Raw genomic sequence first — 17,687 nt, 5'->3', positions numbered from 1 at the left:
CCATCACACTAAGACGCCGGACATTTTTAATAACGTGAAGTGCCAAAAATGGAAGACTGAGTGGAAGCACCTTCATATTTCTGCTATTTTTTTTGAAAAGTGGGCAGTGCAACACACACTTAAACCCACGGAGACGAGTGTTTCCGGAGCTGGGCCCTCGGGAAGTAACTCCAAAGGAAGTGCTCAGATGCGGGAAAGGGCTCCCTCAGCAGGAGCTGCCCCACAGGAGGGCAGACAGGATGAAGGTAAGGGACTGGGCAGGTCACTCAGGGGTCACCATCTCAACAGGACTCCATTCAACTCTCCAGTGTATCGTCCACGCCTCCAGAGCAACAAAGTACAATTATAACATTAATTTAAGGCTGTAAGAACAATGTCTGCACTCTAATCCTGACTAATCACTCCATGTGAACAGGAATCGAGGTTAAAGCAGTTTTAAAGAGAACGACTGATCTGTTAGTGATGGAATCGCGTGCACATTTGCCGGAGGGGCCAGCCTTTCGGGGCTGCTGCTCTAGTGTGTCCCATGGGACAGAGGAGCACCTCGGATCAACTGGCACCCGCCTCGGACGGTGCACCCACCCGCTACTGCCCACCGTCCGGAAGATGGGTCTGCCCACACGAAACCCTATGACCGGTGTCAATGGTCCTGAACTTGAAGTTCAAAAGAGCTCTGTCTTTTAAAACCCCACCCCTGTTTGAGGAAGTCCATGCGGATACACGGTGCTCTTTCTGACCTGGCACCTTTGCCCCTCCTTCTTCTCCACAGACAGACAGCGGCCTAATTTTGTACACAGCCGCAGGGGTGGTCACTTCTTGTCTTCCCAGGCAGGGCTTAACTTTGATCAGCAGTCTGGAGCCATGCACTGACCTCTGACTGGTGAAGCCCTGGCAGGACCCGGTGATAGGATGCTGCCTGAATTCAAGTACCACCCGAGAGGAAAAGAAAGTGCGGGGTTGGAGCAGCCCACCCTTCACCTGGGCCTCACGCAGGTAGAAGAGTGTTCTGCTGGTCCTGTTAGGACACAGGGGACAAGATTTGAAAGGAGGAGGGAAGTAGGAAGGAGCAGAAATCCTTGTTGTTCTGCTCTGGGTCAGACAAAGGGAGGCACCCCAAACCCAGTAGGGTCAGGACGGCCCTTCCTGCTGAATCTGTTTCCACTGTGGAGGAAGGTGAGTGAGCCGGACGCCGGGCAGCCAACAGAGCACCTGCTCGCTGAGACCCAGGGCTCAGGTGGGAAGCAATCCGGGGGGCGGGAAGGGCCGCCCCCCTCCCTTGTTCGGGCAGCTGTGGGGCTCGCTCTTGGAAGGAGGGGCCCTGCCTGGTGAACAGCTCTGCACCTGTCCTCTCCCTCCGTGTCTACTACAGCCTCGTCCGCTGGATGAATTTCCCCGAGGACAGTCCCAGCTGTTCAGTTCCTCTAAGTGGAGCTCTGTACACGAACATGGAGGAAGAGAGCAGCGAAAAAATCTGAAACCGCCCCATGAAAACAAAACCGTCCCCTCGTCTTCTGGCACATGGATTCCACCAGATCCCAGAGGGAGGGGACAACGGAGAACTCCTCCCACTGTAAGGCACCTCATTTAAATGCCCGTCAAAGGTCAGTCGGCCCTGCCACACCCAACTTTACATGCCCCTCAAACGTGAAAGAGATTAAGAGACTCAGAAAATGAAGTCTCCATAAACCCAACTGTTACCAGCAGTAACAGCTAGGGGCAGGAAAGGGAAAACGCCTTCATCTGACTGTATCCAGTCTCACTGCCAAAGCTGGTGTTTTGCGTAAGTGAATTTTTCAGAAAGCTGACCTGACCCTTTCGACACGGACACTCTTCAAGTACGAAGTACTGCGCTGCACCTTCCTGCTGAGATGAGACCCGAGAGAAGGGTAATCTGATATTTCCTGAGTGCACAGATGCTGGAGATTCATCCCTGCAGACATCACTCTCACTCTGTGTCACTGAGCTTTGGAGACTGTGAGAACACGGACCATGGGGAACAAGTACATCTATTCAGTATGAACACACCTGTCCCACACCCCACTGTGGCAGACCAGTCACCCCTCCTCAAACACATCCAGGTCCCAACCTGGCAATGTCCTTCTATGGCAAAAGGGATTTTGCAGATGTGATCAAGTTACGGATCTTAGGGTGGGAGATTCCCTGGGTCATTCTGATGACATCAGGAGAGTCTAAAGAGAGAGGAAGGAGGGTCCGAGTCAGACAGGAGGGTGATGACAGAGTGAAGGGGCGGAAAGAGGCTGGAAGCCGCTAAGCTGCCGGCTTCAAAGAGGAAGGGAGGGGCTCCCAGGCCTGAGGACAGGCCCCTAGAAGCTGGGAAGGGGAAGGGAACAGCTTCTCCCTCAGAGCTTCTAGAAGGAGTGCAGCCCGCTGACACCTTGATTTAAGGCTCTGACCTCCGCAGCTGTCACGTAATAAATCTGTGTTGTTTTAAGCCCCCAGTCTTGCGGGAGGCCGTGACGGCAGCCGTAGGAAGCGCGCACGCCCATGTCATACACGGGGACGGCGAAGCTCTCGCTCGAGGCCCTGCAGGCCCAGGGCTCTGCCCCTCCTGCCGCCCTGCACACAGCGTCCTGCCGCCCACGTGAGGGAAGGGCCCTGCGGGAAGCACAGCGCGCTCTGCAGCAGGCAGGTGCTCCGCGGAGTGCACGGCCCCACAGCTCCAGCATCTGCGGCAATGTCTGCAACAGCAAATCAGAACAGAAATAGCTACGGCTATAAAAATGCAGCTTAAGAAGTCCCTGTGCTTGCAAGGCTGAACTTAAAGCCGCTGCAGACTTTGAGAGTGCCGAATCTCTGTAATTAGTACATCAGTCCTGACGCCAGGAGGGCCGGGTCAGGATGAGCCTGGGGAAGAAACAAAAGGCGGCCCAGAGTCAGATGAAAGGATGGGAGCGAGCACAGGACCAGAACCAGACTGTAGGACCGCCACTGTGCCAGGCACGGGCAGCCAAGACCCCGCCACCTGGGATGGTGAAGGAACCCAGCTTCAGTCGAGTTACCTCTGTTCTGTACGCTGCATGGGTCACTCCGCAGTGCACCTTATCATGCACAAAAACCAAACACGGGAGCGTCAGGCGGACCCACACAGGGTGCACACACAGAGCGGCACCCTGGGTCCTGGAGTCAGCCCCGCTCCTGCCCATCACCCAGATCCTGTCTACAAGGACATGCCACAGACTGCCCTGCTCACGCTGCCCCGGCCTGTCCCTAGCGACACTAGGGATGGTGACAGAGGGACAAGGATGCTGCAGACACCTGATGCTCAGTATATGACCGTAAGGAGATCAACCAGCTGGCAGCTCAGGGACCAGTTGCTACCAACTCCCTGCTTTTAGAGTGCATGGCTGTAGGATGCATGGGCTGCTGGGGCTACTTGACCCTGGAGGGCTCCTGCTTTTTGGAGGAAGGAGGAAGGGAAAACTCCACTTACTCTCCTAGAAGGTACAGTCACGAGACCTCTTACTGCAAACTGAAGAAGCGAGGAGAACAGGTGCTTTCTGCACTCTGGCCCCATTTCCACACAGAACTCTCTGCCCACTGGTCTATTAGCCCTGGCAGGAGACTGCCCGGAACTTGGATAACTCCTCTCTGCCAATTTTACCAGGACGCTTCTTCATTCAAGTGCGCGTGCCGGGTTGGATCGCAGGGAGGGGGAATCCAGAGGAATTAGCACCAAACTTCAAAGAGCTTTTCATTTCGTGATTAGGGAATTCCTGCTTGATTATATAACATAAAAGCACTGGGCCATTTAACCTTCCCCACCTGCTACAGGTGAGCACAGTCGGGGTCAGTCCCCAGACCACGCATTGGGGCCAGGCCCTCTCTGAAGTCCAGAGGGGGCATGTGTCTCAGCTCGGTGCCGGCAGCATATTCTTGCCCACTGTCGGTGTGCACACGAAGGGCTTCACTGGGCCCTGTACAGCTTGCTGTCTGTCTTCGTCCACGCCGACTGGCGAGCCTATTTAACTGAAGTCTGCGCCCGGAATGACCTACCCCTTAGAAGGCACAGTAATGAGCTCCTTTGGGAAATGGGAATGAATAAGCAGGGAGAGATTGCTTTCAAGATGACAATAAATGTGAAAAATTAAATTCACAAGCAGGTAAAGGACAGGGTACTTACTCAATTCCTTTCTACTTCATTAAAAGGTGCCCAAGAAGATCCATTTATAGTGAATGCCTCTACCACATTTTAAAGTACCTAACTCACAAGCATTTGATGTAATACCCCCAAGGGATGAGATGGGGAAAACAATCGGCTGTTTTTCAGTGCCACGCTACACCGACCGTTTTAGGGTACCAGCGCTGTCTCCCCGCTTCCAACCAACGAAACTTCCACCACCAAAAACCTTCTACAAATCAGGCAGTTTTAGGTGCTGAAGATATAAAACAAATATAGTTAAAGTCAAAACCCCCTGCTTGCAGAGCTTACGGTCCAGTGGGAGACACAGAAAACGGCAAATAAGGACGAACGAGAACACTGCACAGCAGGGAATGGTCTACGGAGAAAGGGCGAGAAACTTGGAGAGCAGGAAGCGATGCGTGGAGAGCCCGGGGTGCAGGCAGAAGTGACAAGGCAGGACTCCGCGCAGTTCCCAAGGAGAGAAGAGCTGAGGGAGAAACAGAGATGCAGGTGGCAGGGCTGCCTGGGTGGGCGTGAGACCCTACGGCACACGGCGGTGAGGGAAGGCCATCGTGGGGAAGGGGCCGTCCAGTACGGACCCGAAGGCCACGAACCAAGCACCCACTGAGGATCGGGAGGGGAAGAACGTGCCAGGCAGAGGCTGGCGCCCTGACGTGGGCCTGGATCTGGCGGGTCTGAGGAGCAGGAAAGAGACGGGCCCGTCTGGGGAGGTGGGTCGGGGCGTGGAGGGGGTGAGTCAGACGTGCAGATGGGGTGAGGGGTCAGCCAGGTCTCAGCAAGGACTCGGGCTGTTCCCCTGACATTTATTTCAGCGGGGGAACTGGACGCTGTGGCAGAACAGACTACAGGGGACGAGGGCAGACACGGGGGGACTGCTAGGAGGCTAGCGGCTTGTACAAAAACTGTGCTGCAAGGGTGCGGAGAAGCGGGATCCGGGGTCACGCCGAAGGGAGGACACCCAGGTTCGCTCGCAGACAGTCCAGAATGACCCCAGGTTTGTGACTGGGGCAACGGCAAAGGAGCGGTGACTGACACGGGGACAGCGGCGCTGGCAACTACGGCAGGGACCCCGTCCAGCCTGTTGCCCGCTTTTGTACGGCTGGGGGTAAGAAATGCTCTCACAAGGTTTGCTACACAAAACAGACAGAAAACAAAAACATGTAGCACAAACCTCAGATCACTCAAAACGTAAAATATTTACTCTCTCTTTCAGAGCTTGGTGGCCCTGGACCACAGGTGACACAGGTTTTGGGGACGAGGATTTCGGCGCTGCACGTGCTAAGTCTGAGGTGCCTTCTGGACCCGCAGGTGCAGAGGCCGAGGCAGCAGGTGTAGAGGCTGGAGCGTGCAGGGGCAGACAGAGCTAAACGGGAGTCCGGAAGTCTCCCACGTAAGTGGTTCAAGACGGCAGAGATCGCCTGGGGTGTGAGCACAGGAAGAAGGGTGCACAGATCGAGAGCCCTGTGGCCTCCCAGGCTACAGAGACCAGAGCCAAGAAGAGCCCAGAACGGGAGCAGCTGGGGAGCAGGGGTACGGTTCTCCTTGTTCCACTGATGAGGAAACAGAGGCTCAGAGAAACAGCCATCGGACCAAGGTCGTCGTACTGGGCTGTGGCTGGCAGGCAAGACTCCCTCTACTCAGCCCCTCTCAGGATGCCGTTCCCACTGCTGTGACCTCCGCCCACCACGGCTCACACCTGCCTCCCTGGAGCGCCCACGTGCCCCTCCAGCACGGCACCTACCTTCCCGAAGGCCACATGCTTCCCTTTTTCCCACGGGGCCCCTTGAAGGCAGGAACTGTTCCTCATTGACCCTGTCCCACCAGAACCTATCTTCACAATTGGCACTTAGTGAGAATGCAATCAATGCTTCTTAACAAATCAATGGAGTTAGAAATCCATTTAACACTTTAAGGTCAGACGTGTCCCGACACTGTGTATGTTTTGGACTCAGTCCCTCTTTGGACTGTGAAAACCCTAGCACGCAGCTTGGATGACAGGAGTGTCCACTGGGCACGTCAGGCCAGGGCTGACCACAGGCACTCGGGGTTCTCAGACTCAGGTGGGGATGGAGGCCTGAAGGGAACTGCAACTTGCGGAACCAAAGGTCAAGGTCTCCTGCGGATGCCTCACGCCCTGAGCCACTCCCCACCCCCACGGCACAGGTGAGTGCGCACACACACACAGGGTGAGTACCAAGCCCTGGAGACCCTTGACGCGGCCCCAGCACTGACCGGGCGCAGGGCCGTGGGCAGGCGGGCGAGGTCTCCGCGGCTGCTCCTCTCGGAGTGCAGACACAAGCCGCACGCCCCCACCTGCCTCCGGGGCGCCCGCAGCTTCTGCTGCACCCGGGGGGCCGGCCTCAGCCTCACTTTCACTCACTCACCATCAGCCGTGTGAAGGAGCTTGTGACTCTTCAATGTCCCTTTGGATTTGAACTTCTTGCCACACATGTCGCAGAGGTGGGTTTTCTCAGTGCTGTGACGGTTCATGTGGGCCTTGAGGTTGCTCTTGCTGCGAGTCGCATACTCACACAGGGAGCATTTGAAGGGCTTCACACCTGCCACAGGAGAGAAGATACACGCGCATGTTTATGTATCAGTGTCTGTGCTGTCTGGCCCCTAAGCGCCCCCACACATTCCCCTTCTAGTGTCCAGACAGGGAGGCCCCTCCTCCGGGGTCTGCCAAGGCCTCCCCTCTGCAGCCTTCACAGACCTTCTCGAAGACGGTCCTTGCTTCCCTATGGGTGTGCCCAAAGCCGGCAACTCCCAACCAGCGGCCTGTTCACAGTGCACCACGGTGAGCCGCCCCCACCTGTGTCTCCCTGCTGCCTGGGAACCCCGCCAGGGCACAGGTCCCAAGCGGTTTATCCAGCGGATGTTCGTTCACTCCAGCTGAAGTGAGTTAAACTGAACAGAATTAAAGCAGCCACCAGCCTCTGCAAACATCAGTGGGGTCAGCTGTCCAGGGCCAGACATGAAAGCACTTGTCACTTCCTGAGACCAGCAGAGCTCCCCCCGCTAGTGCAGCCTGGGTGATGACGGCGACTGTGGGCGCCCTGGCCCCTGAGGCCCCTGACATTTCTCAAACACCCACAGCACCTGCTTTGCAGTAAAGACTGAGGCCTGATATGAGCCTGGGGGGCCCAGCCCTGCCTGCCCTGTTGCTCCAGAAATACGGACCAGCAAAAGGGTCACTAGAACCTGGTGTGACATGGTGGGGAAGGCTGTGCCCACACTTGAGCACAGGGGTGTAACAAACTGCAGGGAGCCCAGCCTGCTCACCCCTGACCTATGCACCCATGACCTCGCGGTGGAGGAAACCGGGCTGGGCATCACAGTGGTGGGTGCCCAGGAGTGCGGAGCTGAGGTGCTCACCTGTGCTCAGCGGGAAGGCACGACCCAGCCGCACACGGACCCCAGCTCCTCCCTCACCACCGACCTTGCCCTCACCCGTCAGTCAGTGTCTCCCTTCTGCAGGGCCTCCCTGTGGCCTAAAAACAGGCCACTGTCATCCCGTGTGTGGAAAGGACTGAGTGCTCCACCCCCTCCTGGAGCCTCCCCGCTCCCCCTGCAGTGCCCCAGATCCCTAACTTGCAGGAAGGGCCCCCCCCACCGCAGACCTTCAGGTGGGCTCCCCCACACCCCACGGCTCGGAGCCTCAGCACCAAGGAGCTGTGTTCTGACCCAGGGGCAGAAAACAAAGTTGGCGGCCACTGCCTCCAACAGTGCCCTGACCTGCAACTCCCCCAAGTCCCACAGTGCTCCCCACACTTCCCTTCATGGGCGAGCACCCCAAGAGCACAAACTGCATTTCCTCCTTCTACTACCTCATCTGTACACATCTCCTCCCCCTCTGAGTTCTGAGGTCCTCCTGGCCTTTATCCACTCAGAACACCGACACTTGCTGAGCACCTGCCAGGCATAGCGCACCCTTGTGGGCACTGGAGGTACTGCTGTAACTGAGACTGCAGGTCCTTGCTTCCTGGTGCAGGAGTCATGGAGATTTATTGACATAGCAACGACAGCTATGACGAACTACAGGTCGCTCATCACTGCAACTGCAACTGAATCAGTAACACTTAAATCACGGCTCACAGCAGACTGGTGGACCTGCTTCCCAGCGTGCTAAGTAAACTGTGGCTGCAGCAGGCCCAAAGACATGGCTTCCCCTAACTCACTCACCGGTGGGTGTGCAGGCACAGAACGCAAAGGGCCCCCCACCTGGAAAGGCGGGCACTCACCTTCATGAGCCCAAATGTGCCGCTGGAGGTCGGAGCCGTTCTTCATGAAATAGAAATCACAGTACGGACACTTCATGGCTCTCTTTCCAATCAGCCCTTTCAGCTGAACCCTCCTCCCGAGCACCTCGGAGATGGTGCTCATGGAGACCTCTGGAAGAGACGCAGGCAGGTCGTGTGCAGGGGCCTCTCAGGAGCCCCTGAACCCCCAGTCCGTCCCAGCAGCTGAGGAGGCAAGCCAGCACGTGCCTCACAGTTTCACGAGAGTGGAGTCCTGCCCCAGCGTCAACCCAGAACCTAATCGAGCCTCAAATGTAAACATGTGTTCACGTGAACTAGGGGTGGGGGTGCAGGAGCACAGGGTGACAGATGGCTGGATGCAGAACGCATGACCATCACTGGAGAATGGCCTCGTTTCTCCCACAAATCTATGTCATGGGGGAACGAGCGGAGGTGGGGGTGTCCTGTAAGGGTACAGGAAACTGAAGGGATACAACAACCAAAATCAAAGCACTTGGATCTTGATTCAAACAGGCCAACAGTGACAATAAACCCTGTGTCAACTGGGGACATTTTGAATGGACTGACAGGAGGTGGTAAGAAGAGTTACTGGGAATTCTTGGCGTTAATGAAGGCACGGGTTGTGTTGACAAAATCGGAACTAAAGATGCATCCTGAAGTTTTGTTTATGGGGAAACAACATGATGTCTGGGATACGCTTCCAAATATTCCAGGAAAAAACAGTTGGGGGCTGACACAGGGACAAGTGTGGCAACATGGACACGGCTGCGGGGCTCAGCTGTGGGCACTCAGGAGCCCTGCCCCCAGGACGTCCCTGGGGCTATGGCGGGGAGTAGGAGGGAACCCCCAGACTGGGCCACCAAAGCCTACCCAAGAGCAGGACTCTGAGAGAGAACATAAAAAGTCAACAGGAATCAACCGGGCAGAGTGGGGGAGACGCGTCCCAGGCAGCGAGAACGGCAGTGACGAGACAGGAATGCCCAGGCAGCCGGAGCCTCACCCCCTCTCAGCTCAGTGGTGTGGAACGACCGAAGGTGGCAGCCACTCCACCTCACGGAGGCTCCTGGGCTGGGGAGGAAGACTGCACCCATCCTAAACCACCCTGGTGGGCAGCATGAACTTGTGGACGGAAGGGGCCGCACAGGCGCCTGGGGGTGGGCTCCAGGTCAGACCTGCACTGGAAGTGGCTGTGCAGAGGCACTCCAAGTTCACGTGGGGGCGGGGGTAAATAAGGCATGTGACTGTATAAACTCCCAGCTCTAAGTGAGGATGGCTGTTTCCCTCGTGTCTATTCCTGATTTCATCACCCCCTACACCGATGTCCATTGAGAGCAGCTGGTAGGCAACGCTGCCTTAAAATAAGCATGAGCATCTTAACACTGACCTCCCACTCTGAGGGGCAGAACCTTACCAGGGTGGTTCGTCTTGATATGTGACTTTATCAGTCGATCTTCTGAAAAAGACTTTTCACACACAGGACAAGAATAACTCCTTTTCTCCTTAACAGAAAGAGAGCACAATCAATTAGCTGTCTGTTGCCCCCCGGGCTCTGTGGAGACACCACCACCACCACCGCCGTCACCACCGCCGACACCACAGCAGCTGGATGCGTAGTGCACCTTTCCGAGGACAGGACATGCAGCTGGCACCTGGCCCCGCACAGCCCGGCAAGCTCAACAGTGGCAGGGGACCAACATCACCTCCATGTCAGTGGGAGGGACGGGCTGAGGGAGAGATGGCAGTCCTGAAGAGGTGACCAGCCAGGGACAGCTGGGCTGTGCCTCGAGCCCACACACAGATCAGCGCTGCTCCGCAACCCCATGCACCACGTCCCCGGCGCTCAGGGCGGGGCAGGCGTGCGGTCACACGTCCTTTAATGTGACTCTCCGTGGACAAGCACTGTCATGCTCAGGTGACAGATTAAGACGCTGAGGCCAAGGGCTACGAGGAAGAACCAGAGCTGGAGCCTAAGTGCACAGAGTACGGGGGCCCCACTAGGCTCCTCCTGCCACCGAGGCCGTCCCTTCGGAAGCTCGGCAGGGCTCCAGGTGCTCTCGGTGGGTTAGTGAGCGACCCCCATCTGCACAGGCCCCACCAAGTGCAATCCACTCACACCCCTCAGCAGTAACAACGACGAGGACGAGTGTGCCTTAGCAACTGACCGTGTGCACAGCGCCGGGCAGTGCTGCCCCTACCCCTCCCTCACAGGCGTTCGAGAGCCTGCCCGAGGCCACACCACCACGGACAGCAGCGCTGGACGTCCAGACCGGGGCTCTGCACCCCGGAGCACTCGCCCTGTGCGTCTCAGGGCTCGGGATCCCGAGTTCAAACCCTGTTTTCACCACACATCATCCGGGGCAGCTTGGGCCAGCGATGTGACACGTGTCAGCGCCTAGGTGTCTTCAAAATGTCAGTGAAACTGCCTCCCTCATGGGACTGCTGGGAGGGTCACGGAGACTGAAACCACACAGGTGGACTTCCAGTGTCAGGTCCAGCAGGTGGCAAGGGACAACCAATGAAAATCTGAACACGCTGGGAAAGCCGCAACTCTTCCTAGGCCCGCAGGAGGTCACGGGGCAAGTCACCGCCCCCAAACAGGCAAAAGCAGAGAACCAGGCGTACTGGGGCAAAACCCACACGAGAACCCTCCCCAAGAAACAGGGCAACTGTGGGACACCTCCAGGGACCCAGCGACCTGAGGACCCCCAACTCGGGCGAGTTTTCCCCACACAAAGCCCAGCCTATTCCCACGGTGACTGTTGGGGAAAAGCCGTCTCCATTTCTAGCAGAGGGGGAGGGGGGTGTGGGGGGAGGCACCACTTTATGGAAGCCAGAACTTTCTGGTCCTCTTCACGCAGCCTGCCCTCAGGGGAACAGGCAAAGCAGCCAACAGGCAAGAGGGCAGCCCAGGGCGTGCCTGCCGTGACCCGCATGGCGTGCCTGCCCTGACCCCCGGGGGAAAACGAGGAGTCAGTAAAGAAAGACGGGTGGGATGTCCCCAGACACAGGCAGATAAAAGCACACCTTTAAATAACACGAGTCAAAGAAACAATCTGAAGAAAAAATTTAAATCATTTCAACTAAGTAAAAATAAAAATTAATGAAAATCTGTAGAAAGCAGTGAAAGCTATGCTTAAGGGAAATCCACAGCACAGCGAAATCTCAAATCAATCATCTAAGCTTCCACCTTAAGAGAGTGGGGGGGGGGGAGAGTACATAAAAATCAAACTAAGCAGAAGAATTAAAAATTACAGCAGAAATCAATGAAATGGAAATTTAATAATGAAAAATCAATGAAACCAAATGCTGGGTGTTTTTTTTTGCAAAGATCAATAAAATAATTGAGCCTTTAGCTAGGCTAAGAAAAAAGAGAGATGCCACAAATTAGTAATATCAGAAACAAACAAGGGGACACACCAGAGGCCACGCAGCCACTGAAAGGACAGTAAGGGAACACCATGAAAAATTCTGTCCACAGATTTGACAACCGACATGAAATACGGCAATTCCTTAAAGCGATAGACAATTGCTTTAACAATAAGGACATAGCAATAAGCAATTCCTTAAATGATACTAACTGCCAAAACTCACACAGAAAGAAATAGACAATGTGAACAGGCTCATATCTATTAAAGAAATTAAATTAATAATCTTCTGAAACAGAAAGCACCAGGTCCAGATGGATTCACCAGGGAATTCTACCAAACAATTAAGTAAGAAATTATACTAGTTCTCTATACCTCTACTAGAAAATATAAGCAGAGGGAATGCTTCCTAACTCATTCCAGGAGGCCAGCAATACCCTAATACCTAGAACAGACAAAGACATTACAAGAAAAGGAAGGTACAAGCCAGTATCTCTCATGACCACAGATGGAAAAATCCTCAACAAAACATCAGCACATCAAACCCAACAATGTACGAAGACCTATGCACCACGACCAAGGGGGATTCATCCCAGGTGTGCAGGGCGTGTGTGGGAAGGGGGTACATGGGACCTCTCTGTACTTCTTAATTTTGCAGTGCCCCAAAACTGCTCTGAAGCTGACGTTTATTAAGAGAAACAAAGTGTGCGGAACCGCATGAGAGCTCGGTACAGCTGAAAGAGCGCTGCTGTGGTATTAGAGTCACAGGGCAGCCTCGGTCCTCAAACTTCCCTCTGGAAGGTGGGTCAAGAATCCATCTGTTTGAAAAGCGGATCATTTCTTCCCATTAGAAATGCAGTATCAGCATGAAAGGGAAGTCTGTTCGACAGCCGAGACATTCCTTCTGCGAACAACCTGCTCGAGCCCCGAACTGTTCTAGTCTGAGACACTGGAACATGGAGGTTAGGCTCAGCCCGAGATGACAGACCTCTCATGTCTGTGTGCCCTGGGGCCCTCCGCAGGTGGGTCCGAGTGAGCACGCCTCCATTGCTGTGGATTAGCTGCTGTTGCAGACTGTCTCCTGAGGCTCGTGTTCCCCAGAGTGTTCTCAGAAATGGGTTCTTCACACGCAGACACAGAAGTCCCTCTGGACAACCAAGCAGTGGTAGTGAACGCTCTCCCCAGCAAACCTCTGGGTTCTGAGCACTGCCTGCCAAGCTCCGATGTCCGAGGGGTCCAGGTGGCTCTGGGAAGCCGTCTTGAGCTCCTTCCGCCCAGACTACATTATGGGCTCAAGGCGTCTTTGTGCACCCCTGTCACTGTCCTCCTCTGCCCTTGACCCTCCTACAGGACCTCAGCCCTCCCAGATCTGTGCACAGGAACTTGGGTTCACAATGACATTCTGAAAGACACCGGTCCAGTAGAGGTCCTGGAGGAGGCCCATCCCCGCTGCCTCTGGTGCCCTCGCCACTGGAGTTGATGGAGGCTTTCAGGGGGGCTTTGAAGGCGTTTACAGTGATCGCCCCTGAGTCCTTGCTATTTGATTTTTTTCTTTTAATCTCTGATAGTCTGCAAGCAATTTATCTTAGAGCTTATCAGGGCCACTCGTTTCTTGATGCCTTTGAAGACTGTCGGAAGGACACAGGATGCTGGAAGGAGGGTGCGCTCTTAGGAGTCACTTATTCCTTTTTCAAAACCTCAGCTCCGTACCGGAGATGAAAACCCAAGCTGACAAAGCAGACTTAAAAAGAGCGGGGCTTAAAAGCGTTCCTGGAAGCAGCAGAGAATGAGAGAGCCACGCCATCGTGACGGTAAGAGCGCCCAGCCCGGGAGTTTGTTTGTTCCGAAGGAAGTGACCTTCAAAGAAACACAAGACTCTGCAAGAAGGGAGGTGTCAGCAGGAGGCCGAGGCCTCTGGGCAGGTGCAGCCCGGGGCCCACGCTCAGAGCTTGTGCTCTGCTCTGGGCAACCTGGCCTCGGTCTCCACCTCTGCCATTAACTGTTGCATAAAAAAGTTCACCTATAAAGGATCCGATACCAACTTAAAATGATAAGTTGGTATCATTTTAAGCTGGTACCAAGTTAAAAATATAGGGAGACTCCACTCTGAGCGATTTCCCGGGAATCAAGGTCACAGTCGGGGTACCTGCTGTCCTCCCTGGACTCATCCTTCAGCCCCCAGACCACCCAGGGCCCATCAAGTACCAGGCTTCGCGCTGAGGACAGAGGGCTGTTTGAGACTGAGCCTGCCCCTGAGGGGCTCCCAGGCTGGGGCAGAAAGAGAGGGGCCGACACACAGAGGCCACCTGTCATCTCGGGCTCGCCCAAGTGTGGGGAGGACAGGAGAGGCGACGCTGAGACTGTGGCTGATTTGGACAGTTGGAAAACAGACAGCAAAGGGCTCCGTGGGGGATTCTGGCTCAAGAATTTTCCTTTCACTGCGAGCAGAGGCTTTGCCAGGCTGCGCCCCTTCCGTGCTGGACACTGGGCTGCCGACAGGAAGCTGTTTCGTGCACAGGATGCTCTGGCGGCCCAAGGTCTCTGGGCCATGGACAGACGCCCAGCAGGGCGACACAGAAACAGGCTGGCCTACCACTGAGTAAGAGAAGACTGTGCTCTTGTAGGTCCTGGAAAGGAAAAACTTATATCCAACCATTTAGGTTCAGTAACATTTTCCTTCACTTAAAAAAAACAAGACTGACCCACTTGCTCCCAAAAGGGTACTGGGGGTAGCTCCCTCTACTTGCTCCGTGCGTTGCTGGGAACATGTGATTTTAGCTTACTTCTAGCAAATACAGGTAGGGTTTTTTAAACTATGTGTAGCTTCTTTAGCCAAAAATAGACTACACACTTCTCAGAGCCAAGGGCCGGCATCGACTTTGAACCTGTGAAAAACCACCCCCTCCCAGACGGACACACCACCGCCACCACCACCGCCACCACCACCACCACCCCTCCCTCTCCTGCTGTCCCTGCTCCTAAGAACAAGGGCCTGTGCCGTGTCCCATAGGAAGGCCATCTCACTAACTTCTCACCGCGCCCCTGGAGGTGGGGCCTTTACCCCCGCTGTGCAGCCCGGGGACGGAGAGGTGAGGTGGTGAGGCCACACAGCTGACAGGCGGGCGAGTCGGACGCAGCACCACACACGTGCCCACTCCCAGCCCGGGCGCGTAACCGCGACTGCGCCCCGTGCCGGTTACCTGTGAGCCGTGTGCAGCAGGAGCACGAGCCGGCGACGAGGGGGACGCACTGACACACTCTGCACATCCACCACACGCTGCACCTCCTGATAGTTCAAAAGTCTGTGTCAGGAGAGACTCACTCAATTAACAGACTCCGGGACCCCCCATGTGACGGCAGGGGCGTGAGCCCAGGGAGGTCACTCGTAACCATCACCCCCTTGGGGCTCTGAGTCGGGATGTCGTGAATCACTTCGCCTGGGTCAGGGGCTGACACACGTATTTAATGGGGCTCACAGGTGATCCCCCACTCACATGGCCACCCCGCACATCCACGTACACATACCAACACATGCACGTAATGAAACGCGGAAACACAGGTCTCAGAAAAAGAACACTTACCTTTGGCAAGGGCGAACGACACTGGTGATTTCTATCTTACTCTACTGCACTTCCTCTCTCAGATAAAGCAGCTGTGGCCCCCACACCAAGTCACCGATCCTGTAGCGATCATGGCCCCAGGACGGAAGTGCACTGGCCTGGGGGCACTGCCCACGTTTTCTGGTCTAACGCTCCCGACCCCGAGGACAGGGCGGAGAGCCTTGTCCCCGCTGCACTGAGAGAGCTGAGGCTTTGAGGCCGAAGGACTGGCCCTCGGCTGCAGAGCCCCTCCCACTGAACACACACACGTTCCCTCAGGAACCCCCTTAGCAAAGGTTGCCCGTGCTGTAAAAAGTGGGTTTGCTCCAGGAACATTGGGGACTCATGCCCTCAACTGGGCCCCCACATGCCCTTTATTCTGATGCTTACTCCAGTCACTCACCCTTTCTAGTTACTGATGGGGGCGGGGGGCGTGCTGGGAAGATACACTAAGTGTGTGCACATCTTCCAATCGTTAGGTGGGCCCTTCGCTGAGACAGTTTTTGAGAGTCACACGGAACCTCGCCAAATTATCCTGGGGCCCTCTTGCAATGAGAACGGACCTGGACATGCCATCTGGAGTAGGGGTGGGAGTGGGGGTTGACTTGAAATTTCCTTACTTTCGCACTGCATGGGAATCTGTGCTGAAACAGGGAAGTCCTGAACAAATGGGAGGGCCCAGCCAGACTTCCAACACCCCAGCCTCCCTCCCCAGGTCACAGGTAAGGGGTCCAAGCCCCCAGCCGACCCAAGGGCTTGCCCCGGTCAGGACAGCACGCACCCCTGACCCAGCCAGACCCGCCCCTGAGCCGAGTCCTCAGCTGGACAAGGGCATCTGCACAGCGCCTTTTCAGCACAAAGCTCATCTGTGCCACCTGCGGGGAGCCCCACCACCGCCCAAGGAACGAGGGCACGACATTCGCCCCACTGTTCCGTGTGAAGTGTGCAGAACAGGCAAATCCACGGAGATGGAAGCAGACGAGCGGCCGCCCGGGGCCCAGGAGGTAAGGTGAGCAGTGACAAGCCCTTTCCAACAAGCCGGCTTCCCAGCAGGTCAGCATATCCTGGTGCCTCTGGCTTCACCACAAAGACAATGTACAGGCTCGAGGGACAAATGTCTAAACTCCTAATACTGGAGCCCGTTTCCATGGAAGATGCTACCTTACTACCCCAGCAAGGTGGGCCACCTGCTTCGGGAAACGTGCTCAGCCCTTCTGTGCCCTCACGTGAGTGGAGGCTTCCCCGTGGTGAGTGCTGCCTGCTGTGCCGGGGGCTAGCCCTGCCGTTTTTCAGGCCAAGTCCTACTCATCAAACTCAGAACGCCTCCTCCAGGCAGCCCTCCTTTACCTCCTTTACCTCCTTTACCTGGCCCGCTCCAGGTCAGTCTGCGTCAGCCTCGCAGCCATCCTGTCCACCTATTCGCCACCCACACAACCCAGGGCACCTTGAAGGCAGGGCCAGCTCTTACCCACAGGGACACCCCAAGGCCTGGCGCACCAAACTTCAGGGGCAGCAGCGCCCATTCACCTGTAGGAGTGTCTCAAATGGAAGAACCGCCCATGTCAGCGAGGGGCAAGGCCAACGTTAAACTTGAACCACCTCTGAGACAGCAGGGGTGCCGATGAGAGCCAGCATGCCCTCCTGTCCTGTAGGGTCAAGGGAGGTACTATCCCTTGTTCCCTCCCTCCGGCTTCACCCTGGAGGTCACCCCCAGACGGCTCATCACTGCGGCACGAAGCACAGCACAGAAGGGCCACTCAGTCCCCGCTCTCCAGGGACGAAGTCCGCTGCCACGACGTTCCTTCAAACGGTGTGCCAGTAGCCCAGAGAGCTGCCGAGAACGGCATGCTGGGAATTCGTGACCACGGTGGGGCACGGTCACAGGAGCGTGGCTCACGGAGAAACATAGGGGCTTGAGCTCTGCCTCTGCCCCTTCCCAGCAGTGTGACCGAGGCTAGCTCACCAAGGGACTCTGCGACGGGAGGTCCTAGCCTGCACAGTGGCAGAAGTCATCCCCACCTCCCGGAGGTGGCATGAGAACTAAGCAAGGCCACAGGAGGGCCCTTCCCCCAGCACACCGCACCCCACGCGGCTCCTTCGTGAGTGCCGAGACTGAAGCGAGGGCCTCCCGGAAGCAAGGTTCGTAACCACAGTAAGTTGAAAGAGAAGGTTCTTCAAATGCCGGTTTACCGAGGAAAATAAAAGTGTATGAGATTGGGGCTGAAGATCGAAGAGCGTGTCCCCAACGCACCCCTGTCGACCAGGGGCCCCAGGGATGTGGCCGGCAGGCTGAGCACCCCGT

General features: G+C 56.0%; 1 protein-coding gene across 2 annotated transcripts in view; it reads right to left on the bottom strand.

The window, feature by feature from the left end:
* Positions 1-17,687, bottom strand: part of ZFAT (zinc finger and AT-hook domain containing) — a 114,033-nt gene that overhangs the window by 49,237 nt on the left and 47,109 nt on the right. For both annotated transcript variants that reach the window (XM_037166717.2, XM_053661188.1), the window contains exons 8-10: positions 9,833-9,920; positions 8,404-8,553; positions 6,547-6,720 (exon numbers count right to left, since the gene is read on the bottom strand). In XM_037166717.2, the coding sequence (XP_037022612.2) occupies positions 6,547-6,720; positions 8,404-8,553; positions 9,833-9,920 (412 nt within the window). The remainder of the gene's footprint in view (positions 1-6,546; positions 6,721-8,403; positions 8,554-9,832; positions 9,921-17,687) is intronic.

The sequence above is a fragment of the Artibeus jamaicensis genome, unplaced genomic scaffold, assembly GCF_021234435.1.
Source record: "Artibeus jamaicensis isolate MK-2021 breed Jamaican fruit bat unplaced genomic scaffold, CSHL_Jam_final scaffold_916, whole genome shotgun sequence".
Taxonomy (NCBI): domain Eukaryota; kingdom Metazoa; phylum Chordata; class Mammalia; order Chiroptera; family Phyllostomidae; genus Artibeus; species Artibeus jamaicensis.
This window is presented reverse-complemented; position numbering and strand designations above follow the sequence as displayed.